Source organism: Fringilla coelebs (genome assembly GCF_963513975.1).
Source record: "Fringilla coelebs genome assembly, chromosome: 23".
Classification (NCBI taxonomy): Eukaryota; Metazoa; Chordata; class Aves; order Passeriformes; family Fringillidae; genus Fringilla; species Fringilla coelebs.
In genome coordinates, this window is record NC_140049.1 from 6,729,258 (window position 1) to 6,755,866 (window position 26,609).

Here is a 26,609-nt window from a genome sequence, read left to right on the forward strand (position 1 = left end):
GCCTTCTCCTCTCTCTCCATCTGCTGTGTGGATGCCACTGAGGCCGCATCTTAGTGAGCAAAGAGCTGAAATTATAAAAGAGCTGAAAATCACTGAGAGCTGATAATCACCAAGCTCACTAAGGTGTCAGGCTAAAGGGCACTTAGGTTTGGACACTCGGCCTGCTGAAGGCTGAGCTGCCCGGCCTGAGACTGCTCGCCTGAAGGAACCCTGGACCTGTCTCGCTATCCGGGAAGAAGAGGCCCAGTGGCGGAACACATTGTGGTGTTGTTGTTTCTGCTTTGGCCAAAAAGGAGAGATGAGAAAGTGCAGGAAATACTGGCCTCTCTCAGCCACAGGAGCAACTCTCCCTAATTCTGTGTCCTCTGGCACTGCCGTGACTTCATCCCCCTGTGCAGGGCAGTGGTGAGGCAACACCTCCAATACTGGGGTCAGTTTGGGAAGGACATTGAGGGGCTGGAGTGTGTTTAGGGAAAGGAACAAAGCTGAGGGAAGGGCTGGAGAACCAGGAGCAGCTGAAGGAGCTGGGAGGATCAGCCTAGAGAAAAGGAGGCTCAGGGAGGACCTGCTGGTTCTGCACAACTCCCTGACAGGAGGGGGGAGGAAGGGAGGTGTCAGGCGCCAGGCTCTGCTGCCAGGGGACAAGGGACAGGTCAAGAGGAAACAGCCTTAAGCTGGGCCAGAGGAGGTTCATTTTTATACCGGGGAAAATTTCATCCTGGAAAGGTTGGTGAGGCATTGGCACAGCTGCCCAGGACAGTGGTGTAATCACCATCCCTGGAGGCGTTCAAAAAACATATGGATGTGGCACTTGGGGACATGGTCTAGTTGTGGCCTTGGCAGTGCTGGGGGAACTTACAGGGCTTTTCCAAACTCAACAATTCTATTATGTTGTGACTGATCCAACCCTTCTCTGGGTGGCAATCCTTTGCTGTAGCCCTTATTCTTTCCCTTAATGAGTGGTATATTATATCAGGCCGAATGGTCACTCTGGTCCCACTGTTCACAAGCTGTAGAAGAGAGCTGGTGAAACATGGTGAGTCCATGAGGTGCAGGAGCTTCTGCACCACCCAAGGGACCTGGTGCCACCCTCGGGCAGGCTCATGGAAGATATCCAAGGGCTTCCTGGGATTTCTGAGTTTCCCCACAGCCAGGATTTGGTTTGTTTCCCAAAATATATCACCTTCTCCACTCTTGTTGTCATGTAAGCATGTGTCTGGAGAGAAGATTTTGGATGAAGATGCACTGGGTTTGGGAGAGAAGAGATTTTTCTCACTGACCACAAGACACCCACCGCCTGTTGTGGCCAGGGGAAATGTCACTCTTCAGTGAACAGCTTAGAAAATGATATAAAGATCAGTATTCAGCCTCTCCTTCTGTGGGCTCTGAAGGAAAGAGAAAGATAACAGGCTAGAAAAATCCATTCAAAGTTCAGTTGTCCTTTATCAGCTAATAGGGAAGAATAAAAGCAGATGGATTGTCCCAGGTGGCGATGAGAGAGGTGGGGGCACGGAAAGTTTTCTCAGCTCTAACTTAGTTTGTAATATGCCTGGAAAAGCTGCTTAATCTGACTCTGTCTCTGTCCCTCCTCTCTAATGGCTTGTTGTGGTGCTTCAAAGCCAGTGGTTTGCAAATACTCATTAGTGCCCTCAAGGTGTTGTTTGCTATGGAGATGGGACCCTGATAAATCCAGAACTAATGGATTCAGAGCTGCCAAGAGCTCCTGTGTGCCAAGCCACACAGCATCCCAGTGCTCTGAACCACACAGGGCCTGGACCATCTCTCTGATGAGGAAAGACTGCAGGAGCTGGGCCTAGTGAGTCCAGAGAACACTGAGAGGGGATCCCATAAATCCAGGCAAATACCTCCAAGGGGTGTTAGAGGATAGTGCCAGACTCTTTTCAGTGGTGCCCAGTGACAGGATGAGAAGCAATGGCCATAAACTAAACCCCAAGAAGTTCCACCTAAACATGAGTAAGAACAACTTTGTGTGGAGGAGGGCAGAGCACTGGAACAGCTGCCCAGGGAGGGTGTGAAGTGCGAAGTCTGGAGGTACTCCAAACCCACCTGGAAGTGTTCCTGTGTCACCAGGTGACCCTGCCTGGGCAAGGGCACCAGGCTGGATGATCTCCAGAGGTCCCTTCCAACCCCAACAATTCTGGGTTCTGGGATTCTGAATATCACTATTCCACACTGTGGTGGCTGGAACCAGCTTCAGAGCATGGCCAAGGGTCCGCAAACACATCCCCCTTACCAGTTGTTGATAGCCCATGAAGGACCAGCCAGTGCAGACATATCCAGAGCTTCTCTAATTCTGGGGTGAAAACACAATTTTTTTTCCTATTCTTTCTATAGCCCCAAGAAACCTGTGGAATATGGTCTAACAGAACTGTGCCAATATCCCAATTAAAAAGGACTGTGTGACAGCCAACATAAATCACAGTGAGACCATCCACTCTGAACCATGACAAGTTTGGGGTGTCCCCTGCTTCTCTCCCTGACTTTCTGCTAATGTAGGAATATTTCCCCACAAAATTATGCTCTGTGCTACCTCTGCCTCGCTCTGCAGTGCAGGGGAGGAGTGAGTGATCTTTTCCTAGATCAGGAAAGGATGGGTGATACTTCAGGAGGAACTTGGAGTCTCCCAGGCCACATTCACAGCTTCTTAGGGAATTTGGTCTCATCACAAAAATCAAGGTTCAGGAATGACAAAATAGAGATTTTATCAAGGTGTTGATAGCAATTATATTCTGTTGAAAACCTATTTACAACATGAGAAAGTTTGCAACAATTTACTACGAAGGAAAGTCAGACAGAGAAAATTCCAGATTTCCCTTTTAAGTAGAAGGATTCTTTCTCTAGCTTAGCAGTGCAGATTGTCCCTGGGGCTGTCTACATGTCCTGTCCCTTGAGCCAGAGGTGGTACACCTGGGAACACTTGGATTGTTCCAAGAACAGACCGACACAAAGATGTGATTCCTCACTACCTTTTTGTTGTGGGCTTGCCAGCTGGGAAATTAGCTTCCAGTTTGTTGCTCACCTCTTATAAGCACTTGGTGACTGAGCACAACAATACCATAGAAATACTGGAGGGTTGGACATTTATAGAATAGCATAATGGACTTGTATAGGTTGGAAAAGCTTTCTAAGATCATCAAGTCCAACTACTGCCCCAGGACTGCCACTAACCCAGTAAATTCCTCTGAGGAATGGGCAGCTGTGCCAAGACTGAGAAATCCTTTCAGGGAAGAAGTTTTCACAATATCCAACCTAAACCTCTGCTGGTGCAACTTGAGGCCATTTCTTTTTGTCCTGTCTCTTGTTCCCTGGGAGAAGAGCCTGACACCCACCTAGGTCCACCCTAGGTCAGTTAATTTCTTCCACCCCCAGACTCTGTAACTCAATTTTCTCTTCCAAAACACACATTGTCAAAACATGTCCAGCCTTGTATCCTGAAAAGGGACCAGACAGGACTTTAAGAGAGATTCAGGGCTGTATTAAGGTGGAACAAACAAGACACTCATTTGGCTTCTTCAGGCAAAGATGGCACCAAATGGACACCAAAGACTGAATTCACTGTGGTTTCTGTTGCCCTCAGCACTGTCACAGCTGTGGCAGTGTTGGGGAAGGAGAGTTAAAGGAGATGGAGAGGAACTTTTCATCAGGAACTGGAGGGACAGGACAAGGAGGAATGCCTTCCTACTGCCAAAGGGCAGGGTTACATGGGATATTGGGAGGAAACTGTTCCCTGTGAGGGTGCTGAGGCCCTGGCACAGGTTGCCAAGAGAAGCTGGGGCTGCCCCTGGATCCCTGGAAGTGTCCAAAGTCAGGCTGGATGGGGCTTGGAGCAGCCTGGGATAGGTAGAACGTGTCCCTGCATATAGTAGGGGCTGTAACATGGTGAGCTTTAAGGTCCTTTCCAACCCAAACCATTCCATGATTCTGTGTGTGAGGGCAGCTGGGGAAGAGAATGGCTGTGTCCCTCCTAGTGCAAGCAAGCACCAAGACCCCCTGGCTGCAGGATCTGAGAAACAGAAGTGAGGGAGATGGAATTCACCATGGCAATGTTTAAGTTTGTGCACTTAGAAACTAAAATCAACAAGTTCTTTTACAATCTGGAAAAAATCTTAGCCGTGCTGATGAATCATAGGAAGGATATGAGCAGGACCTGGGCACTGCAGTGCTGGAGATAAAGGAAATTCTGGAATGCACCAAGAATGTACATTTCCTTTCAGGATGGGGAATGTCTAGTTTGTCACTAGGAGACTCACCTGAAGCACCTGGTGCCTGTGTGCAGGGTGAGACCTGGCCAGGAAGACAGGCAGAGGAGGTGATTAGGCTGAAGAAAATCCTAGGGGAGCTTGTTTTGTCAAAAAACACCAAAGGGCTCCTTGCTTGGATAAGCAGAGAGAGGCCTTGGAGCAGGCAGTAAATATTAGGAAGATGATAAAGGATGAAGTAAACCAGGATGAAGCTGGCAGGATAACTAATGGGTACAAAATGCTGAATATGGGGTAAAGCTGCCTGTAAACTTGGAGAGAAAAGCCTGTCTCCTATCCCTGTGGGAGAACTCCCACGTGCCAGTTAAGCTTCTGTATGGATTAGGGAAATGGAAAGTTGGTGCTGCCAGCCAAGCCCAGGCTTAGGTCACTGCCTGGACCAGGAGCAGGGGAGACTCAGGAATCCCCTTAGTGCAGAAGAAAGGGATGTCTTTGGGGCTTGGCGAGGGCAAGGGGGAGTGTGTGAGGAAGAGCAGCGGCGGGAACAGCCCCTCAGGGTCCGAGGGTCGGTAGGAGCTCTGACAATCCCCGGGGAGTCAGGTCTGCAGAGCCCGGAGCACTCGCTACCTGCTGCCTCCATCCCTCCGATGGAAGCAAGCAGTCTGCCTCCCCGCCACCACCTCCAGCCCTTTCCTGTGGGGCTGAGCGCGTCGGCCAACAGCACCGATCCCAGGCTGCAGCGGGATAAAGAGGAAAACTTCCTCTGGAGTGCGTGCTTCCTTGCCGATTTTATCCAAGAGCTGTCACTGTCACAGCAGAGGCTCCCCCCATCCCTTTGTAGCCACGCTGCCCACTTTAGTAGCCCCCCAGCCTCCACGACCCAGGCTGGGGCTGCCTCCTCCACCCGCCATTCCCGGCCTGCCGGCTCGTGCATTTTTCCCTGTTTTCTCACTAGGTTGGCCCATTGCCTTTAAAAGGCGAAATGCTCCGGACTAAATTTGGTCATGTAGCTCTGCACGGTTCCCTGGAATGTCCTCGGGTTTCAGGCTCCTCTGATAGCACCATTCCCCGCCTCCCGCCGGGCTCCATTGGCTTCCCAGCGCCCGAACCGCCACTGGATCCTGTTATTGGCCAACTCTTGGACCGAGGGGTGTCCCCTCTGGATAACCACCGTATCTCGGGCTGGAGAGCTGCTGAGATTTAACACTTCAGCACCTGCTGCCGTTCGGGAAGCAGCCTTGGAGCTTCGGCTTCTTTTTTTTTCTCCTGCTTTAGGTACCACACAACCGCCACCGTGTCTCGCCAGCGAGCCAAGATGTCCAAAGTGGCCAAATACCGGCGACAAGTTAGTGAAGATCCAGATATAGACAATTTATTGTCTACTTTGTCTCCAGAGGAGATGGAGGAGCTGGAAAAGGAGCTGGATGTGGTGGATGCGGACGGGAGCATCCCTGTGGAGCGCAGTCAGACAAACCAATCTGAAAACTCCTCACCTGGCCCACAAAACTGTGACACGGCGCTCAACCACCACGACAAGGACACCAGGAGGCTCCTGCAGCGGGAGCACTCGATAGACGTAAGTCACGTCCCCCACTGCTGCTGCGGGAAAAGTGGGAACACACCTCAACCCCCCCTCCCCTTCCCCCGGGCTGAGTGAGGGACGAGATGGAAAACACAAAACCTGAGAAAGGTGTGCGTTTGCTGAGGAGGAATAGCTGCTCTGGAGAGACCAGGGAGCTGGTCCTGGTACTCCGGGAGGGAACAAGGTGTCCCATAAAATCCTGATGTTACTAGCAAAGCCAAAACCTGTGCTAGTGCCAGGGATTTTCTCCCCTTCTCTAAGATCCCTGAGCAGGGCTGGGAGCGGAGCTGGGATTCACAGGAGGCTGCTGGAGGGGCCGTGCAGTGACAGCGATGCCACGGGCTGCATTTTTTCTTTTCTTTTTTTACCCTCCCTCTCCTTTGGAGATCTCTGGACTCTTGATCCTTTCAGTTCTTCTTATGCAAAAGATTAAACAGTCTCTGGTTCTTGTGGAATAAAAATGTTTCCTGCTCTGTGGAAATCACATCGAGAAGCACATTTTACCCCATGCCATTTGTTTTGCATTTATTGTTCACTTAAAATTCCTTCCTTTAGTTTGATTTGGGTACATTTATCTCCCTCTCTGCACCTGGCAAATCTTTTAAGAATTTGCTTAGAGCTCGAGCACTTCATGTCAGTCCTTTTCCTCTTTTTGTGTTGTGCCTTAGTGGGAGAGAGTCCTGCTTTTCTGTAACATTTATTAACCTCAGTACTAAGAATATTTGGTATGTGCTTTGTGCATGGAAGCCTGGGAAGTATCTGGTTTCCCTAGTTTTCATGGCAGGCTGAGCCAAAAAATGAAAAACAGTGATTCTGCAGCAGCTGATCCATGTGGCCATGGGCTGGTTTCATGTCACAGGCAGGATTCGCATCTGCTGTGCCGGGGCAGGGCTGGAGAGTTTTGGCAGCACAAGGGGTGCCAAGTATTGTGGGGCTCTGCTCTGCTCTGGCTCCGATTCCAGATCTATTCCAGGTCACCCAGCTGTACCCTGGGTCTTCCAGCTGGGTAATCAATCTGTAACTACCCCAGAGCACTTGAATATTTCTCTTTCTGGATATTTATGGAGTTTATATAGGAAGGTCCTCTCCTGACTGTGACATAGACACCCTTATTCCCTTCTAAATATTGGGATAAGTGGGAATGAAAATTGCGCCAGTAGGAAAAATAACTGAAGCTTGATTTTGGAGAGCTGAACAAGGGGTTAAATTGTTCCTTCCTGCCCCTGTCCTGGGCAGTCTAGGAGCTCACTCTGGCTCCGAGGATAAGGAGCAGCTTTCACCTTCTATATGTGGTGCTTGACATGGGCTGGGGGACAGTGAGTGCCATGCCCCTCACCACAAGGGCTGTGCTTTGATTTCCTCACCAATGGAAAATTTCCCTATGGTGGGGAAGTGCAGGTGCTGCAGGACAAACCTGCCTGGAGAGGGAAATGCGTTTATGTAGGACCAGCCATCCCAGTGAGCACTGTTTTTCAGGTGATCCAAAGAGGTGACAGTAAAAAATCTGCTTTTTCAGGTGGGGGGACATTTGGGTTTGACATCATTTGTGTTGCTGTTTCAGTGTTAACTGTTGGAACATGAGGGGTTGATTGGGAATTGGCATAGGGAAGTGTCCATGACCAGGAGGAAGGGAGGAAATTTGTGAGTTTTGTTCAAAAGAGATCTGGCAAATTGCCTGATTTGACATAATGTTGTTTGGAAATGCCTGAGAGTGTATGCACCGTGGGAGAAGACTTGGGGTGTGGAAAGGAGTGGCCCGAGGAGGAGAGACACCTGGGTGAGTGTGTAGGGCTCTGGCTGGAGGGGAGGGCAGCACAGGGGTCCTGGAAAATCTCCTGCTGCCCTCTGAGTTAAGGAGGTTCAGGCTGTGGAAGACAAAGCAAGTTGGCAACAGGTCAAGTTTGTCAGTGGAAATGGCCCAGTTTGATTGTATTGCAGTAACTGGATAGGGCAGAACTGACTTTCTTCTTCTATTTCAATCCCTGGAGGCCAAGGGAAAAAAGTATATCCTACACCCTTTCCTCCCTGCCATTGTTAGGATCTGGGATTAACACCTAGAAAACGCCAGTTTACAGCGCTGGCACATCAGATCATGCTGGTAGTGGAGTAGGGCAGTCTTCTGCCCTGGGGCCCAAGGATGGGGTGGGATGGGATCATCAGACCACAGGAACAGTCACAAAAACCAGTGCAAGAAGCCAGTAGTCCCCTCCGTCCAAGGAAGCCCCAGGGCTATGTTTTGCTGAAGGATGGAATGAGAACATGGAGTCATCCAGAGCACCCCAGGCAGGTGTCAAACTCTCCCCCAGCTGTTCAGAGCTCTGAGGTCTCCAATGATGAATCCCTCTCATGTGTCAGAAGATTTCATGTTGTGCCAGCCAGCACAGGCATGGTGGCTGCCCTCCCACGGGCTTGGCATTCCCCCAGGGTGTGTAGGCATCACCCCGTACATGTCCATCCCAGCCCCTCTCATCAACAGCTCCCAGTATTCTGAAGCAAATCCAGAGGAGGTCACAGAGATGCTCTGAGGGCTGGATCTCCTCTGATCTGGAGACAGGTTGGGAGAGCTGGGGATGTCCAGCCTGGAGAAGAGAGGGCTCCAAGGAGATCTCCTGAAGAGACATCACAAACAGGATAATATCTTCTAGATGTCCACAGGTAATTCCCACTGGAATTACCTCCCGTTCCTTCCCTGACCTTGTGCCTGTGCTTCACCACCCCCCTCCCACCCCCTGCCCTGCTCCCACATCTGCTTCTGGCTTGCAAAGTTTCTCTTGATGCCTTAAATTAGGAATGCCAGGCACTGTGTCTGTGATGTCTCTTCAGTAGGGAGGGACAGGAGGGAAGATTCTCGTCCTTGAACCACACCGAGTGAATCTGTCCTTAGTTCATGGAATTATGGAATGGTTTGGGTGGAAAGGGACATTAAAGTTCATCCCGTTCTAACCCTGCATGGGCAAGGACACCTTCCACTAGCCCAGGTTCCTCCAAGTCCCATCCAGCCTGGCCTTGGACACTCCCAGGCATGGGGCAGCTACAGCATCTCTGGGCACCCTGTGCCAGTGCCTCAGCACCCTCACAGGGAACAGTTTCCTCCCCATATCCCATCCAACCCTGCCCTCTGGCAGTGAAAAGCCATTCCCCATTGTCCTGCCTGTCAGTCCAGGCCCTTGTCCCAGGTCCCTCTCCAGCTCTCCTGGAGCCCCTTTAGGCCCTGCAAGGGACTCTGAGGACTCCTTGAAGCCTTCTCTGCTCGAGGTGAACACCCCCAGCTCTCCCAGTCTGTCTCCAGATAAGAGGGGCTACAGCCCTTAGAGCATCTCTGTGGCCTCCTCTGGACTTGCTTCACAAGTTCCATGTTCTTCTTATGTCCTCCCTGCTGTTCTTCCATACCTCCTGATGGGAATCTCTGTTGTGGGACATTGTGTGTTAGCTGGGATGTGCAGGAATCCCTCCAAAGTGCAAAATCAGTTATTTTGAATGGAAAGGTTGAATTTCTGCCCATCTCACTGTTCTTGCAGTTATTGCCATGTTCTTGGACTGGCTCCAGGCACCTACATTTCCACCTAAATACTGGGAGAAGTGGATATATTTAGAAATATTGTTAACTACATAATAACACATCTTCTTAGTGATGAAAAGGGCAAACTAGGGTAACTAGGAAGCAGATTATAAACAGCCCAAAATAGACATAAGCTTTGCCCCAACCTTTCCACACTGGGCAGCCAAATTCCCATCTTGGTGATGCAGTAATAAATTAATCTTAATTTTGTCTTGCTAATGAGTGGAAGTATAACCCAGCTCAAGAGTGGGGCTTGGGCTAGTGCCCCTCTCTGGATGTACTCAACAAGGTCCATGTGTCACAGAGGCTGGTCATGAGTAGATAAATGAAGAGATGATTTCTATTGGCTCATGGCTCTTTACTGTCACAGGCAAAGCCATAACAAGAAAAATTCCAGTTAGAAACATGCTGTGAAGTTGGTGCTGTGGTATTAAACTGCCAGAGAGCAGGGTTAGATGGGATATTGGGAAGACATTCTTCCCTGTGAGGGTGGTTAGGGCCTGGCACAGTGAAGCTGGGGCTGCCCCATGCCTGGAAGTGTCCAAGGCCGGGTTAGATGGGGCTTGGAGCAACCTGGGCTAGTGGAAGGTGTCCTTGCCCATGGCAGGGGGTGGAACAGGATGATATTTAAGGTCCCTTTCCACCCAAACCAGTCTAGGATTCCATGAGTTACCTGGGGCACAGGTGACTTGCTGCCACTTGAAATCCTTGTATCATGCCTGGGATTTCTGTTCAGAAGAGGAAAAGCTGTGTGTGCCAGGGCACAGGGGCTTTGTGCAGCTGTCCCTGTGGGATGGGTTTCTCTGAGAGCTGAGCTGTGTGAGGAAATGTGGTCTGTGGGAGCTGGTCCAGTTCCTCTATTCTGGTGACATCTATAAAAACCATGTGTCTGTGCAGAGAGCACAGTTATACCCTGAGAAAACCCCATCCATGGGGTCTCTTCCATGATGGTCTTTAAGGGAAGGATCTTTAAAGTCCCTTCCAAGCATAACCATTCCATAATTCCATGATCTTTCCCACTGGCATTTGTTTAGCCCTAAACACTCTCAGGGAACCTCTGCCAGATGGGACCTAGATGAGAAGAGTTATCCCATGGGAAGGATCTCCATTTGAACCACACATGCTATGGACTGGTGCTTTGGTATACGAGTCCACAGCTTAGCAGTTGCCAAGTCCACAACAGGAAGTTTTACTTTCCGAAGCATTCCACAAAATCCACCTGCAGCTGTTCTTGGGTTTCCTTGGACTCTCACCTGGCCTCACCACAGCACCCTGGTGACTCCCAAAACACCAAGCACCTGATGGCAGAGGCAGCTCCTCCTTGTGATTTCCCTTCTCTAATATCACCGTCTTCCCTGAGAATGGATGGAGCCTTCTTCCCTCAGCTCACATAATGCTGCAATATCCTGAGCTGGAAGCGACCCGCAAGGATCACTGAGTCTAGCTCCTAGCCCTGCATAGGACAACCCCAACATCTCACCCACCATGTGCCTCAGAGAGTTGTCCAAATACTCTTTGAAGCTCACCTGTAAGGGGAGGACACCTCCATGTCCCGATCCCATCAGAGTTCCCAGTCCTGCCTCCCAACAGGGCTTGTTTTAATTTGATTGCATGCAGCTTGAAGCAGGGATGGCTGGGAAGTGCAGGAAAGTTGCATGAGGGGGCATTATCCTGCTTATAGAGGGGAATCGTTCCAGGGCCACAAACCCAATTTTTTAGGAAGATACTCATGTCATGGGTGTCTCTTTCCATGGAAGCCCACTGACCAGCTTCCTTGAGAAGAAGACTGAATAGGGGATGCTGGATGTCAGGGCAGTTTTGCACAGCCAGAGCCAGATGTGCACAGCCAGGGCCAGGTGTGCACAGTGCAGATGGTCTCTGTATTTTTGTCTCGTGAAGGCTGGACCCCCTTCGCACAGGAGAAGCTGAGGTGGTTCAGTTATCTTCCAGCACCTCTTTGCTTTCTCTCAGATATCCCACTCCCCAAGTGCCCTCCTCTGCAGGCAAGACCTCCTCCTGTTGCAGATCCATGCATCCTTATCCCTGCAGGCTCCTGGGAATGTCTCCATGTCCCCAAGCTCTCTTCTTGGAGGCTGGACAGGCTCCTTATGGCCTGGTCTGGATGCAGAGGGAAAAGCAGTGGGCTCAGAGGGTTTATTTAATCCAAATTCTGAAGAATGCTGGTGCCAGAGGATAGCAGGTCCTGGAGAAGGATTTGTTTTTACAAGACCTTGGGGAGGTCTTGTAAAAAGTCCTGCCTTCCTTTCTGACTCTCTCAGGCTTGGAACTTGCTGCTAGGTGATTTTTAATCCAGTCACCTGATTTCCCTCTATGGAAAGTGGAGATCCTCAGCAGTGAGCCCTTCTTCAACACCATGGGCAAATAAGCCAGGATTTAAATTTTTTATTAATGCTCAAAACTTGTCATCTTTTCATTAAGATATCTGGAGGAAAAAAAGGAGCTCTTTATTTAACTTGCTGGTTCAGACTTGAGGGAATTTGCAAACAAGGGTACAGCAGGGGTTATATCACTTCCCAGTATGTCCCTAACAAATGTGCTGAAACTCTGCTCTTCTGTTTATCAGCCAGTTCTCAGTTCTCAGTTCTCTTGACTGCCAAGACCGTTCCTCCTCCCTTCCAAGAGTCTTCACTAAATCTCAGCTCTTGCCTTTCTTTTAGCCATGTCCTGACCTGGTCTCTTTTCCCTCATTGGAGAATCTTTATGATTGGAAAAGGCCGCTAAGTTCATCAAGTTCAAAGAATCCCAGAATCCCAGACTGGTTTGGGTGCAAAGGGACATTGGAGCCCATCCCATTCCACCCAGCCCTGCCACAGGTAGGGGCACCTTCCACTATCCCAGGATGCTCCAAGCCCTGTCCAGTCTGGCCTTGGACACTTCCAGGGATGGAACAGCGCTGGCTGCTCTGGGCAACCTGTGCCAAGGTCTCATGTCTCTCACAGGAAAGAACGGACCATGATATATTGTTCTGAACGGCTTCCGGCCTCCCAAAAGAGATTAAAGGGGTGGGTGACACTGGGACATCCATCCAGAGGCTTCTCCAGTGGCTTCCAGACCATGGAATGAGCAGTGGGTAAAGCTGTGGGTACTTCCACTAGCACACAGAGAGGAATAGAGCTGGCAGCTTCCTGGGCTTTGCGTTCCTCCATGGATGATAGCCAGGATATCCAAACTAGTCACACATTTGGAAAGAAACCAAAGGTATTGAGCCGTTCTTATTTGGTCCTTAAAGGAGGCCACAGATGGTCCCTCCAGCTGCACAAGTCACTCTCCAACTCCCTGACAGGAGGGAGCAGCCAAGTGGGGGTCAGGCTCTGCTCCCAGGGTTCAAGTTGGACATGACAAGGAATTTCTCTATGGAAAGGGTGGTCATGTATTGAACAGGACAGGACTGCCCAGGGCAGTGGTGGAGTTCCCTTTCCTGGAGGTGTACAAGGAATGCCTGGATGTGGCACTCAGTGCTCTGGGCTGGTTTACAAGGTGGGGGGATTGGTCACAGATCAGACTAGATGATCTCAGAGGCCTTTTCCAACCACATTGATTCTGTAATTCTGTGAAGTCCAGGAGATCCCTTTCATTGCTCAGAAATTAAAACTGTTGCCTGTGCTCTGTGTTTCATTCTGAGTTTCTGAAAAAGTCCCAACCCTGTCACAAGAGGGAGGAGCAGCAGCAGGAGCTGTTAGCTGCAGCAGATGATAAAACAACCCTCCAAGGTTAACATAGAAGCAAGAACAATCCCATGACAGCTCCCAGAAGGATCTGCATTGTGGAGAACAGCTGAAAAATGGGAAGCGAGAACACAGACATCTTTGAGCTGCATTCCTAAAAAAATAGTATGAGAAAAACCTTCACAGCTGGATCAGTGTTTTTGTGATGCCCTTGGGGGCAGAAGCTTTGCTTTCCTTGTTTTTCCTTTTGTGACCAGAGTGAGTTGCAGCACAAAGCGTTCCCAGTGACTTGGAGCTCATGCCAAAGGCACACACAAGTCTGGGAGATCCATGGTCCATCTAAGGGCACAAGCAGGGAAAGAAACCCATGGATTTTTAGTCAATTGGGAAAAAAAAGAGTAAAAATCCGAGTTCTATGTTTACATAAAGCACAACAGGGATGCAGATAAATCCATGGAAGTGTTTGGATTGTTTAGCTTATATGGCTGAGCTGCCCAGGAGGTTTAATATGTGTTTATGTTGAGCTGATAAATAGACATGGAGGAGGAGAAGAGCTGGGTCCGTTATGTGTCCCTCTCTTTCGCAGCACTATGACATCACTTGTGTGCTAAAACCATCTCAGTGACTCAGCTTCCAGCAGGAGGCTGGGATTAACCGGTCATATTGCTCCAGCCCACCATTTGCTGTGTGGGAATCGTGGCAGGATGGAGCAAGAGGATCTCAGTGGCAGGGCATGTGTTTTGAGGTCAAGGTGTGGCTGGCAGGGTGGTGGGGGACAGACGCACCATAGAGGGTCAAGGGTCCTGCTCTGTCCTTTCCTCTGCCCAGAATGTGGAGCAAACAGGGATGAAAACAGAAAGGAATTGGAGCTGTGGAAACAACAAGAGCCATGGTGTGGCAGCAGGACAGGGCAGTGCCCATGCCCTGTGCTAGCACTACTGGTGTCACACCTTCAATCCTGGTAACAGTTTTGGGCATCAGGACAAGAAAGTCATTGCGGGGCTGGAGCAGGACCAGAGAAGGGAACAGAGCTAAGGAAGAGTCCGGAGCCACAGAAGTGGCTGAAGAAGCTGGGGGGGGCTCAGCCTGCAGAAAAGGAGGCTTGGGGGGGGCCTTCTGGCTCTGCACAACTCCTGACAGGAGGCTGCAGCCATGTGGGAGTCAGGCTCTGCTCCCAGGGAACAGGGACGGGAGGAGAGGAGACGACCTCAAGCTGTGCCAGGGAAGGTTCAAGTTGGAAACTGGGGGAAATTTCCTGCATGGAAAGGATTGGAAAGCACTGGCATAGGCTATCTAGGGCAGAGATGGAGTCACCATCATTGGAGGGATTTAAGAGCTGTGTGGATGTGGATGTGGCTGTTGTGGATGTGGGTTAGCAGTGAACAGAAGTGCTGGGGGAATGGCTGGACTTGATGAGCTTAGAGGGCTTTTCCAACCATAGTGATTCCATTATTCTGTGATTTCCTGAAACACAGTTGGAGTGGCGCCAGCCCAGGTCATAGAGGTGTCCTGTGCAGCCCCTTGACCATGTGTTGAGCAGCCCAGGGCTTATGCACAGTATTTGGGTCAGGATTTATGCTGCATTCTGCTAAGGGCTCCAAGGGCTCCCTTCTCCTGACAGGGGCACCGTGGCATATGGTGGACATGCCCAACACAGGAATGAGCACCTGCACAGCCATGGTAGCCTCTGTCAAGGAGAGTGATTTGCCATTTTCTTCCTTACAGGGAATTCCCCAGTTCCCAAGAACCAGAGATGGTGACCTCTGGCATGCCTGGCTGTATGCCTACTAAGTGCTCTGTCCTGGGATGGAGCTCCCATGTGGTGCCAGAGCCTGAGGAGCTGGTGCTCCTGCTTCCCACAAAATATTTAAGGGAATGACCAGCAAAACTGGTCTGATTTTCCAGGTAGGCACCTGGAGCTTGTCTCATCTCACCTGCTTCAAGGACTGGGGATCATCTTCCAGTAGCAGGTGCCCACTGCCAAGGGGTATCTGTGATGGTTCCATGGGCTGCTGGATGGGATCCATTGGATACCGGCACCAGCAAGGGGCCTGGAGATGTGCCCATGTGTTGCCAGGAAGCTGGGAGCAGTGTCCTGCTCCTTGACCATCCAGCATTTATGACACAGAGGATGGAGATAGGATTAAGACTTGCTAGGGCTGAATTGCAATTCTCCTGTTCCTAAAAATCCAATGAAAGCTTTTTGCGGGCTTCACACAAAGTGCACTGGGCAGAAATCCAGCCTAGAGGTGTTTGTAGTGTTAATTGCTGGGATTCCCTGCCCTTTTCAATCCCTGATGAAAAGGAGACAACCAGGGAGAAGGTCTCATCTTGGAAATATCCAGTTCAGCCATGGCAGTGCCAGTAGAAGAGCTGGGAATACAGCAAACAGAAGAGAAAACCCTGGACTTCTAAAACTTGATTTTGTTAGGTGACAAAAAGTTTCCATTTGCATAGTATTCAGTGGCTTCACAGCTTTCTGGAAAATGGCTGCATCTCCATGGGAGGGCTCCAGCTCTTCTGTTAAAGGAAACCAAGTTAAAACATTTATTGCCTTAATTCAGGGGAAAAAAAAGAGGCATAATCAGGGCCAGAAGCTGCCCAGTCTCTGGAGAACAGCTCTGCATCTCAGAAAGGGGACTTTTTAAAAACATTGGCCTGAGACATGCAAAGACACAGTGATATTTGGGGTCAGAGAGATCTGGGCAGAAAGGAAGGGAAAAGCTGAGTTCCTTGTTAAAATGACAGGATAATATGTGAGGCAGGACAGGGCAGGGAATTGCTTACATCTCTCTGGGCTTTAGCACACGGAGCATGGCCAGGGGTCATGTATGTCCCAGTGCTGAAAGCTGAGGTCCTTTCAAATTTCCTTCCTGCCAAAAGAGTCCAAATATGCCACGAGAAACTCTTGGCTGCCTGATCCTCTCAAGGAGCCCTGTGGATGTGAGCAGGGTCTCTCACAAAGCTTTCCACAGTATTTGCTCTGAGCTGAGGAGCAGGAGGGTTGTCCAGAGTGTCCCAGAATCAGCAAAAGTCTCGCAATCCTGCTTCCTTTGCAGGTCACTGGCAATCCAGGTTCAGCAGCTCCCAGGACTCAGCCAAGGACACAGCATTCTTTCTGGGAATGTCTTTGGCTCTGAGTTGTCCCTAGGCTACTCAAAACTGGCTGAGGAATGGAGGAAGAGAGCTTGGGCACTTGTTGTGGTTTGGCTTGACTCTAGCAATCCTCTCCAGGAGCAGGTACCCAAATACCAGGAACATCAAACAACCTGCAACCCCCCTGCTTTTTCCCCCAGCCACCTCGACAGCTTCTCCATGCAGTGGGACAGTCTCAGAGGACATCCCTGTCCCTTTGGAGCTCTCACAGGGCTCGTGCTCAGCCTCCTCAGCCCTTGGGTCACACTGAGGGGTGGAGGGATGCTGGTGCCTCGCTCATGGGCTCTGGCTGGGATTTGGGATAGGTGGGTGGGACAGAGGGAATATAGGAGTCCTCAGAGTCTGGCAGGTAGGCAGGTGTCTCCAGAGAGTGATGCCCAATGTTAGAGTCTTGTGGTAGCTTTGGAGACTTTATAGGGCTTGGCAGCAGCCCTATAAAAGGCTGTAGGACTGAAACCCTCCAGGCAGTGAAAGAAGATTGGCTTGTTAGTCATGGATCATAATTATCCCTAAACCTGCTCATTCAAGTAACTCAACACAGTTTCCTTCTCTCACCAGTGTGGTCTGGGACCCCCACAGCTGACCAAGAGATTTGGGTGAATTGTCTGTGTCTCAGAGGTCTCACCTCATTCCTGGGCTTCCCCACTTCCCCATTTTTCCACCACCAAAAGCCGCTCAGCATTTCTGTGGGACCAATGGAATTGTGCTGGTGTTGTCTAAGCCATGCCATACCAAAAAATCATCTAGAAAATGTCTCATAGGCTGCAGGAGGAATTTATTATCCCAGCAAAGGCTGGCAGAGAGGAACAACCCCTTGGCCTGGGGTTGTTTTTTGTATTCCCACGTCTGCAGCTCTGGAGGAGTTGCAGTTGCAAGTTGCTTTGCAAGGAGCTTGGTTCTGGTGGGACAGTCTTTGTTGGTGGCCAAATCCACATGCCAGACAGCCAACAAGGCCCTGCCTGAGGAGCTGCTGGAAAGGAGGGAGGTAGTGGGTCCCCAGAAGAAGGTCGTGGTGGGCTCCAGTGCATGTGCAGAAACCACTATCAGTCACCTAGGAGCTGACCCTAGATTTCCCAGCAGTACAGATGATTGGGAGGGACCCGATCCTGGCTCAAGCTTCCCCTGTCGTGCTTCTGAGGTTCTCATATCATCACAGGATGAAATCTCACACTCAGCTTCCAGAGGCCCCTAAAGCTGCAGGTGACATGCGAGACTGAGCCAATTTCATGGCTGCAGGTTGAGTTGAGTCCACTGTTCCTGGAGCCACTTTCACAGGAGCTGCAAGTGCAGGCTTGGCCTTTCCTCATGGGGACGAGCATGGCTCATGTCCCCAGCAGTCACCTGCATGGAGGAACCTGTGGTCTCTTGAATCATGGAATGGTCTGGGTGGGAAGGGACCTTAAAGATCATCCCATTCCAGCCCTGCCATGGGACACCTTTCACTATCCCAGGTTGCTCCAAGCCCTGTCCAACCTGGCCTTGGACTCCTCCATGGATGGGACAGCCCCAGCTTCTCTGGGCAACCTGGGCCAAGGCCTCACCACCCTCACAGGGAGGAAGTCCTTCCCAATATCCCACCTATCCTTGCCCTCCAGCTGTGAGAAGCCATTGCCCCTAGTCTGTTTCTTCAGGTTCTTGTCCCAAGTCCTTCTCCAGCTCTCCTGGAGCCCCTTTAGGCACTGGAAGGGGCTCTAAGGTCTCCTTGAAGCCTTTTTTTCTCCAGGCTGGACACCCCCAGCTCTCCCAGTCTGTCTCCAGATAAGAGGGGCTCCAGTCCTCAGAGCATCTCTTTGGCCTCCTCTGGACTCACTCCAGAAGCTCCATGCCCTTCTGATCTTGGGGGTCTTCTGGCTTCCCAGCCAAGCCCTCCTTGAACCTCAATGGGGTACTCCTCCCTGGAGCCAGCACAGAGCTGCTCATGCTCCCAAGATTCCATCCTCACATCTTGTTCTTTGCCTGAGCCAAGCACATCCTGCCGTGGTGAGACCATGAGGGACTCTTCCCAGGACATACCTCTGAAAATAACTGCAAGCTGGGGAAAGCTGGCCCCTTACAAAGACTAAACTTCAGCAAATGCATTTCCATGTGTCTCCTCTGCCAGGGACTGATGCACCAGCAGCTGCTGAGCTACCCAGTGCCCCTTACCTTTTCTTGGGTACAGGATTTGTGAGTCCCTGGGTAACTCTCCTCTCCTCTCCTCTCCTCTCCTCTCCTCTCCTCTCCTCTCCTCTCCTCTCCTCTCCTCTCCTCTCCTCTCCTCTCCTCTCCTCTCCTCTCCTCTCCTCTCCTCTCCTCTCCTCTCCTCTCCTCTCCTCTCCTCTCCTCTCCTCTCCTCTCCTCTCCTCTCCTCTCCTCTCCTCTCCTCTCCTCTCCTCTCCTCTCCTCTCCTCTCCTCTCCTCTCCTCTCCTCTCCTCTCCTCTCCTCTCCTCTCCTCTCCTCTCCTCTCCTCTCCTCTCCTCTCCTCTCCTCGGAAATCTGCTCTGGGCACAGCAAGGTGACTGTGCCCACCTTCCGCCTGCTAAACAAACAGCCAGATCAATAACTGCCATTAAACCAGCCATTTTCCACCCCAAAATGAGCTGTGGGGCTTTTGGGGCAGGAAGTGAGACCCTCAATCCACCTCCAGATTCATTCTTCCCATCCCCAGCTCTCTCCCCAGCCCCATCCCTTGCTCAGTGCTGGAGCGAGTGCTTGGATTCCAGGCAAGAAGTTCCCAGTCTCCTTTGCCTTTTAAGGCAACATCTGAGTGGGTTTGAGGGTTACAAATGCTAACAAGCCATGGCAATGCTCATTTTAGTCTATTTAGAGGAAACGGGAAGGCATTTCAGTTCATCAAAACACTGGTGATTAATCAACTGACTACCAGGCTGTTTTCATTAGGCTTATTTTTAAAGGTCTGACATGCTGTGTAAAAATATTCCCCTAATAAATGTGCTTGTGGCAGAGGGAATGGCACAGAGGGGGTGCAGCAGCACTGGTTTCCAGGTACCCAAGGTAAATATGCCAGTGAGCAGAGAGAAATGAGCAGGCGGGACTCGGGATAGCCATGAAGAGGGGACAGCTGGCCCTGGGCTGCAGCAGAAGCTGTGCAGGGCAGCCAGGGGTTCCAGAGAAGGGGAAAAGGTGCTTTTCTCTCTCCTGAAATACAGCTCTGCCTCCGAGCTCCACTTCCAGTTGCACTTCCAACCTGGAGGTGAGGACTTTGGAATTATCATCAGTGGTGGGCTGGTGACACCTGAAGCTGGCTGCTGCAGCATGGGCTGGGCCAGTGGGGCACACCGAGAGCCCTGGGATGGTGGAAAGGCAGGAGGAGACAAGGACATGTTCCCCCTGGGGCACACATGTGGCCTCAGGCAGGGCCTGGAGCAGACCTGCTTTGGAGATGACCCCAGGCTCCAGCAAGGGATGGAGGTGGGTCACAGTGACCCTTGGTTTTAGAAACACAGATCTGGTTTCTTGCCTGAACTTTTTTTCCTCCTGATTCCTGTCCCTCTGCTGCCACTGGAGCTGGGTGCATGCCAAGGGCTCTCCCAAAGCAGCTTCACAGGAGATGAAGCAGCTTGAACTCCTCTCATCCCCTGCAACCATCCAGCACTTCTTCCAATAAACTGCAGCTCTTAGATGGGATCTTCTGATGCATCCCAAATTTGCTGTAAGCAAATGATCCCACAAGTGGCAGAAACACCCGTGATGGTCACCGCATATCTGTTGCATTCCCTTGTTCCCATGCCTGGGGCCACAGCTGGCTCCTTTTCCCCCAGCTTCTTTTCCCTCACTTCTCCCAGCTCTCTTTCTCCTGATTGCTTTTCCCCCACCTCTTTTCCCACATCCCATTCTCCGGCTCCAGATCTCTCCTCCCCCAAACCACAGCACATGGACACATGGCCACACATACATGGATGGAAGCTTGAACCACATAACAGGACATATCCAGCATGTGCTGCAGCAGCTTTCCCAAGCAGGGATTTTCCATGGATTTAATTTTCTTCTAGTTTAATTTGCTTGGAGTAAACCATCACCTTCTCCAAGCATGGGAGAGGTTGTTGGTCATTCTCACCAGGGTTTTTCTCCCTCTCTCCAAGTTCTGTTCATCCCTGGCCAAAGCCTTTGCTCTTCTTCATCTTGGATGTGCCCAGGGTGCTCAGGGGAGATTCTGAGCTCACCAGTGTTAGGCTGGGTGAGCTTGGGCTGGCAAGGAGAAACATTTTTGGAGCAGTTGGCATGGAGATGAGGCTGCTGGCTCTGACTTGATGGGTGCACAGCCTGGGGTCACCAAAGGGTCACAGAGCCCTGAGGAGGATAAATGTCCCTTCTCAGAGGAACCTGCAACCTGGGCACTCCCAAACACCTTGGAGAGGCCCTGTTGGGTTCCAGCAGGGCAACACCAGTGTCCTCATCCCACAGTCCTCCTGCCAGGGTTCTTCCTCCACCGAGGTGCTTCAGGATGTCACTGAGCATCTGCGCACCATTCTGGTGCTGGGAATAGACCACAGCTTGGTGAGAAGGACCCCTGGCTCAGTGCCAGAGGAGGTGGCATCACCTGCTCCCTGCAGCACCCAGGACTGGGGTGCATGGGAGCCCCATCCCTGATCCCTAGGGTGGCAGCAGTGGGGGCTGTGTGGACACCAGGCCAGGCTCTGTAGGGGTCTGGCAGGAGCCTTCCTGTCCCTGCTCAGCCTTGCGTCAGGAGCCAAGAAATCGCTTAGCTAAACAAACAAGCCCTCTCATCCCTGATGGCATCTGTTTATACACCAGGTACAAACAGTCCCCAGGGCTGCCCATGCACAGCCAGTTCTTTCCACAAAAATCTGTTCCTGAGGGCTGGCAGTACTGCATGTGGGGAAAGCTCAGCCTTATGCTGCCTCAGCATGGACACTGTGGAGCACCAGGATGAAGAGGAGGAGGCTGGCCTGACTGCACACTGTGGTGTCAGGATTCAGATCTGGGGGTTCAGCACTGGGTGAAGCCACAGTGCTGTCCTGATCATGAGAGGGTCCAGGGAGATTGTAAAGGCATCTCCCTGCATCTCCCAGAGGCATCTTCCTTCCTCCTTTCCCTGGAGTCCTAAAATCCCCCCAGCAAAGATGATGAGCCAGGTCAGTGCTGAGGACCTGTGTGTTCCCTTGCTGTGGAGGAGGGAGCAGGGCATTTAAATTGCCAAACCTTGATGTGAAATTTATGGTAGTATCCTCCACTGTGCAGCAAACTTGGTCCCAGTGTCAAGTTCACCTCCCTTCAGCCACCTGAAGCATTGGTTCCTCTCCTTTGGGAATGGATGTGTTTCATGTCATGGAGTCCCAGACTAGTTTGGGTTGGAAGGAACCTCAAAGTTCATCCCATTCCATCTCCTGCCATGTGCAGGGACACCTTCCACTAGCCCAGGTTGCTCTACGCCTTGTCCAAACTGGCCTTGGACACTTCAGGGCAGCCACAGCTGCTCTGAGCAACCTGTGCCAGGGCCTCCTTACCCTCACAGGGAGAATTCCTTCCCAAAATCCCACCTAACTCTGCCCTCTGGCAACTGCCAGAGAGAAGGATGGGAACCAAGGTTGTACCAATGCTGATGGAGACCCCTCCCAGCCCCTCAGCCTTGGCTGAAGACTGCAACAAGGCATTGGCTGTGTCCCCAAGCTGCTGGAGTTGGCTATGGCCAGCAGCAATGCCCAGGACAGGCTGTACTAAGGGCAAGGGTCACGTGCTTGTAAAAATGACCAAAACTTCCTTCTGACCTTCCCCCAGACTCTCCAAGCCCTTCCCTCTGATGATGTCTTTGGACACTGGGAGCAGAGTCCACTGGGAGCACTGGGAGAACCTCATGCATAAGAAAGCTATAAATGCCATGCTCCCATTTCCACAGTTTTCTGCTCAAAAGTGCAAACTGCTGTTGAAAGGAGAATGGTTTTGTAGAACCCAGGATTGGAGTGACTGCTGGGTCAGCAGTGTCACTAGGGACACTGCTGTGGGCTCTCCCCTGCTTGCACACACATCCAGGACAGTGTGGAGAGTGTTGGGCTACAGACTGGGAAAAGCCAGCAAGTATCCAGCTGGAAACCATTTAGGAAAGGTGGGAAAGCACCTGGGGCTCACAGGGAGACAGGCACTACCTCCATCCCTAGTTAGAAAAACGATTAAAAAATTATGACTTAGAGGGGGTATGAGAGAAGGTGCCTCCTACACCTTGTGAGATTATGGCCTGTCAGGGAGGGTGTCCTGCAGACCTCCAGAGCCCTTTGGGAAGGGGGGCTGGAGGCAGAAGGAAAGCAGAACTGCCTTAGAGAGCTGCAGCAGGACCTCATCATACCTGGATCCTGCAGGCTCTGCCTACATTCAAGGCACTCAGATGCTGAACCCTTCCCTGGAGCTGGGACCTTGGCTGGCCCAAACATTCCTCTTCAAAGGCCAGCCACAGGCTGCAGGATGTTCCTATGTGACAGAGGTCAGTGACAGTAGAACTGGGGTGGCAAGTCTGTAGGTCAGAGGCACCTGTTTCGGTAATTCCCAGGTGTTTTTCTCCCACTAGGAAAGCAGGTTGAGCAAGAATAAGGGAGACAAAAATCAAGAAGAAAAAGGAAAAGAATCTCCTTCCAAAGAACTGGCCCAGAAACAAGATGCTAAAGTGGGGAAAGACTCTAAAAAGGAAGAAAGTGTTCAGAAAACAGACCTGAAAGGTAAAAGTGAGACTGAGACCAAGAGCAAAGAGAACAAAGCTATGAATGATAAAGTCAAGGCCATGGAAAAAAAGCTAATGGGAAAGGACAAGAAGGAGGAAGAGAAGGGTTCAGTGTTGAAGAAGGACACAGGGAAGAACAAAAAGGAGGAAGAGAAGAGCTCAGAGTTGAAGAAAGATGCAGGGGAGGATAAAAAGGAAGAAGAGAACAGCTCGTGTTTTAAAAAGGAGGATGCAGGGAAGGATACAAAGGAAAAAGATAAGGTCTCAGCAGCAAAGGAGGAGACAGAGAAGGAAAAAAAGCAAGAAGAAAAGGATTCAGCATCAAAGGACACAGGGAAGGACAAAAAGGAGGAGAAGAGTTCAGAATCAAAGAAACAGGCAGAAAAAGACACAAGAGGGGAAGGTGAAAAAGAAAATTATAAAAAAGAAGAGGAAAAGGCTTCAGCTGTGAAAAAATCCAAGGCAGATGAGAATGATAAATCCCAGACAGAAACAGAAAAGGCAGAAAAGGCGGAGGACAAACAGGAGGCCAAGGCAGCAGCCGGGAGCAGCCCTTCCAAGTCTTCCTCCAGCAGCTCGGCAGATCAAGCCAAGGACGATGAAGCCTCCAGCATCTTTGACGAGCTCATTGAGAAGGTGAAGAACAACGACGCTGAGGTGACCGAGGTCAATGTGAACAACTCTGACTGCATCAACAACGAGACACTGGTGCGCTTCACAGAGGCCCTGGAGTTCAACACTGTGGTCAAGGTGTTTGCCCTGGCAAACACCCGCGCTGATGACCACGTGGCCTTTGCCATTGCCATAATGCTCAAGTCCAACAAGGTGCTGACAAGCATCAACTTGGACTCCAACCACATCACAGGCAAGGGTATCCTGGCCATTTTCCGGGCCCTGTTGCAGAACAACACACTGACGGAGCTACGTTTCCACAACCAGCGACACATCTGTGGGGGGAAAACAGAAATGGAGATTGCCAAGCTTCTGAAAGAGAACACCACACTTCTGAAGCTGGGTTACCACTTCGAGCTAGCTGGGCCACGCATGACTGTCACTAACCTGCTAAGCCGAAACATGGACAGGCAGAGGCAGAAACGCCTCCAGGAGCAGAAACTGGCACAGGAACGGGGGGAGAAGAAAGACCTCCTGGAGGTGCCCAAGCCTGGAGCCCTGCCGAAGGGGTCCCCCAAGGCATCCCCACAGCCATCCCCCAAGGCTTCCCCCAAAAGCTCTCCCAAGAAAGGAGGGGCACCCACCATGCCACCCCCACCTCCTCCTCCGCTCGCCCCACCACTGATGATCAACGAGAACCTGAAGAACTCGCTCTCGCCAGCCACACAGAGGAAGTTGGGAGACCGGGCACTGCCAGTCCAGGAGAAGAACTCTCGAGACCAGCTCCTGGCAGCCATTCGTTCCAGCAACCTCAAACAGCTCAAGAAGGCAAGTGCAGGGCCAGGTGGGGCCCATGCACAGGGTGGGGCTGGGGGCTGAGGTCATAGTCACTGTCACTCTGGCAGTGTCCTTCTCTGGAGTGGGGTTGTGTCCAACCCCTGCACAGGGGCAGATCCATTCCTTTGCCAAGCACATGGGGAAGGAAGATCCATCCATTATTACCATCCTGCAGAGCAGATGGGGTTAGCAGGTCCATCCTTTGGCAGAGCATCCAACAGGAGATCCATCCCTTGGGCATGAGAGGTCCAGATCTATCCCTTGGCAGAGCTCAAGTGTTGAGCAGATCCATCAGGATCCAGGGGCTGGGACACAAGGAAAAACCCATCTGTAAGTTATAACTCACTGGGCTCTTGATATCTTGTTTTGGCTGAGCCCATGCCCCTGGGGTAGAAGGTGACCCAGGATGGCTGGAGAGGTTTCATCTGCATTTAAACAAATGGAACATTTCTTCATGTCAGCCCTGGTCTGGACTTCACTAATCCTTTTGAACTCTTTACATATGAGTGACTGAATGTTGCTCTGAGGGTACTGACACAGCACTTGGGGACCAGCAGAGAGGTGTGGCCTACTTCTCAAAACAGCTAGACTTAGGCAAGGGTGGCCTGGGTGCTTGAAAGCTGTGGCAGCAACTGCCCTCCTAATACAGGAGGCCCATAAATTCACCCTTGGGCAGCAAGTATGTACCCCATGCAGTAATAACTGCTGGAATAAAAGGGCCTAATGCTGGTCCCAGCATGGAGCCTTGAAACCTCTCACACACTCCAGGTGGTTTGTGTCCCTGCTGGGCTGTCCAAGGGCTGGGGACAGCCAGCCTGGCCAAGAGAAAGAGGTCATTGAATGGTTTGAGTTGGAAGAGACCTTAGAGATCATCTCTTTTCTGTCATGGGCAGGGACACCTTCCACTAGCCCAGGTTGCTCCAAACCCCATCCAACCTGGCCTTGAACACTTCTAGGGATGGGGCAGCCCCAGCTCCTCTGGGCAATCTGTGCCAGGACCTCCCCACCTTCACAGGCAGGAATTTCTCCCCAGGAGCCCATCTAACCCTGCCATGGATGTCCCTGCATCATGTCAGTGACATTCCTGCACCCCGTCCCATTTCTCACCCAATAATGGAGTGTGCTTCCCTGCAGGTGGAGTTGCCGAAGCTGCTGCAGTAGGGAGTGGGAGGATTTTTCCCCTGCAGCCCATGGCAGACCCCCAGACACTCGCCTTTCTCGTGACAAGCCCTTTGGAACCTGCAGTGACCGATGCCAAGGAGCAGGAATCTCTCTGGGACACAGAGGATGGGCCGGGCCCAGCAGGACATGATGGAGGAGGTTGTATTTATTTTTTGATGGTTGTGAAGCCTTCAAGCTCACTCTTCTACCAGCACTGTGCCCCACCGGAGATGCCAAGAATAGAGCAGGGGTCTGCAGAGCTGATCCTTATGGAAATCTCCCATCAGAACATAACAAAGGGGTTTGGCACCCCACTCTATCCAGGGTCCAGCCTGGGGTGAGCAAGAGTACCCCCAGCCTTGGGGGGGAGCAGGGGACTCCCAGACCATCATCACATCACCACAAGGTTTCTGGGTGGCCAGCAGAGTTTTGGGATTCAGGCACAGCAGTGGCTGCAGAGTCAGGGGTTCAGGCTTGACGTCAGGAGGAATGGGAGGGTGGGAGAAGGGAGCAGCCAGGGAGAGAGGGGGCATGGAAGTGGTGGGACACAGGGAGCCAGGCTGGGGCCAGGAGCTCAGGGCATCTTGTACACACCCACAGCACTGCAGGAGGACCCCCAGAACCCTCAGAGCATGGAAACCAAATCCGCCCCAGAGAGAGTAGGGAAAGCACCAGCTCAAGGGGGGCAGTGGGTTTTGGGGTCATGTGATGCCCATCCTCCCCCCCCATCCTTCCTGTCGTGACACCTTGATCACGATTCGTATGACTGTGGCCACTGCATCAGCAATAAAGCTCACCCAACGCTTCCTGTGCCTCTGGACAGGTCCACGCCCCCAGACCCCAAATTGAGGTGCAGGGGGTGTCTGGGAATGGACTTGGCAACCTCAGCCAGGGGCAGCTCTTCTCTCTCCCACACCCATAGCCCACCCTTAACTGGGCACCCTGGGACCACCTGGACAACCCAACCTGGGTATCCCTGGTCACCCACCCAGAACCCCTGCAAATGGGGCACCCAGGACCCCCCAAATGGGACAGGCAAAACCCCCAAATGGGGCATCCTGCTGCTGTTGGACACAGACAATCAGGCACCCAGAGTCATGCAGACACCCCAAAACTCTGGAGTCA

At 51.5% G+C, this 26,609-nt stretch overlaps 1 protein-coding gene across 2 annotated transcripts; it reads left to right on the plus strand.

Annotated features, from left to right (window-relative positions):
* Positions 1 to 5,460: 5,460 nt before the first annotated feature.
* Positions 5,461 to 25,965, plus strand: LMOD1 (leiomodin 1; the record flags this gene model as incomplete). 2 transcript variants are annotated; one of them, XM_084220775.1, is made up of 3 exons in its annotated part: positions 5,461 to 5,796; positions 22,725 to 24,314; positions 25,458 to 25,965. In XM_084220775.1, exons 1-3 carry the CDS (start codon positions 5,536 to 5,538, stop codon positions 25,482 to 25,484), a joined length of 1,878 nt encoding a protein of 625 aa, XP_084076901.1. In that variant the 5' UTR covers positions 5,461 to 5,535. The 2 variants fall into 2 exon arrangements, with proteins under 2 accessions (XP_084076901.1, XP_084076902.1); XM_084220776.1 differs by lacking the exon at positions 25,458 to 25,965 and having other exon boundaries at positions 5,486 to 5,796; positions 22,725 to 24,365.
* Positions 25,966 to 26,609: the final 644 nt, after the last annotated feature.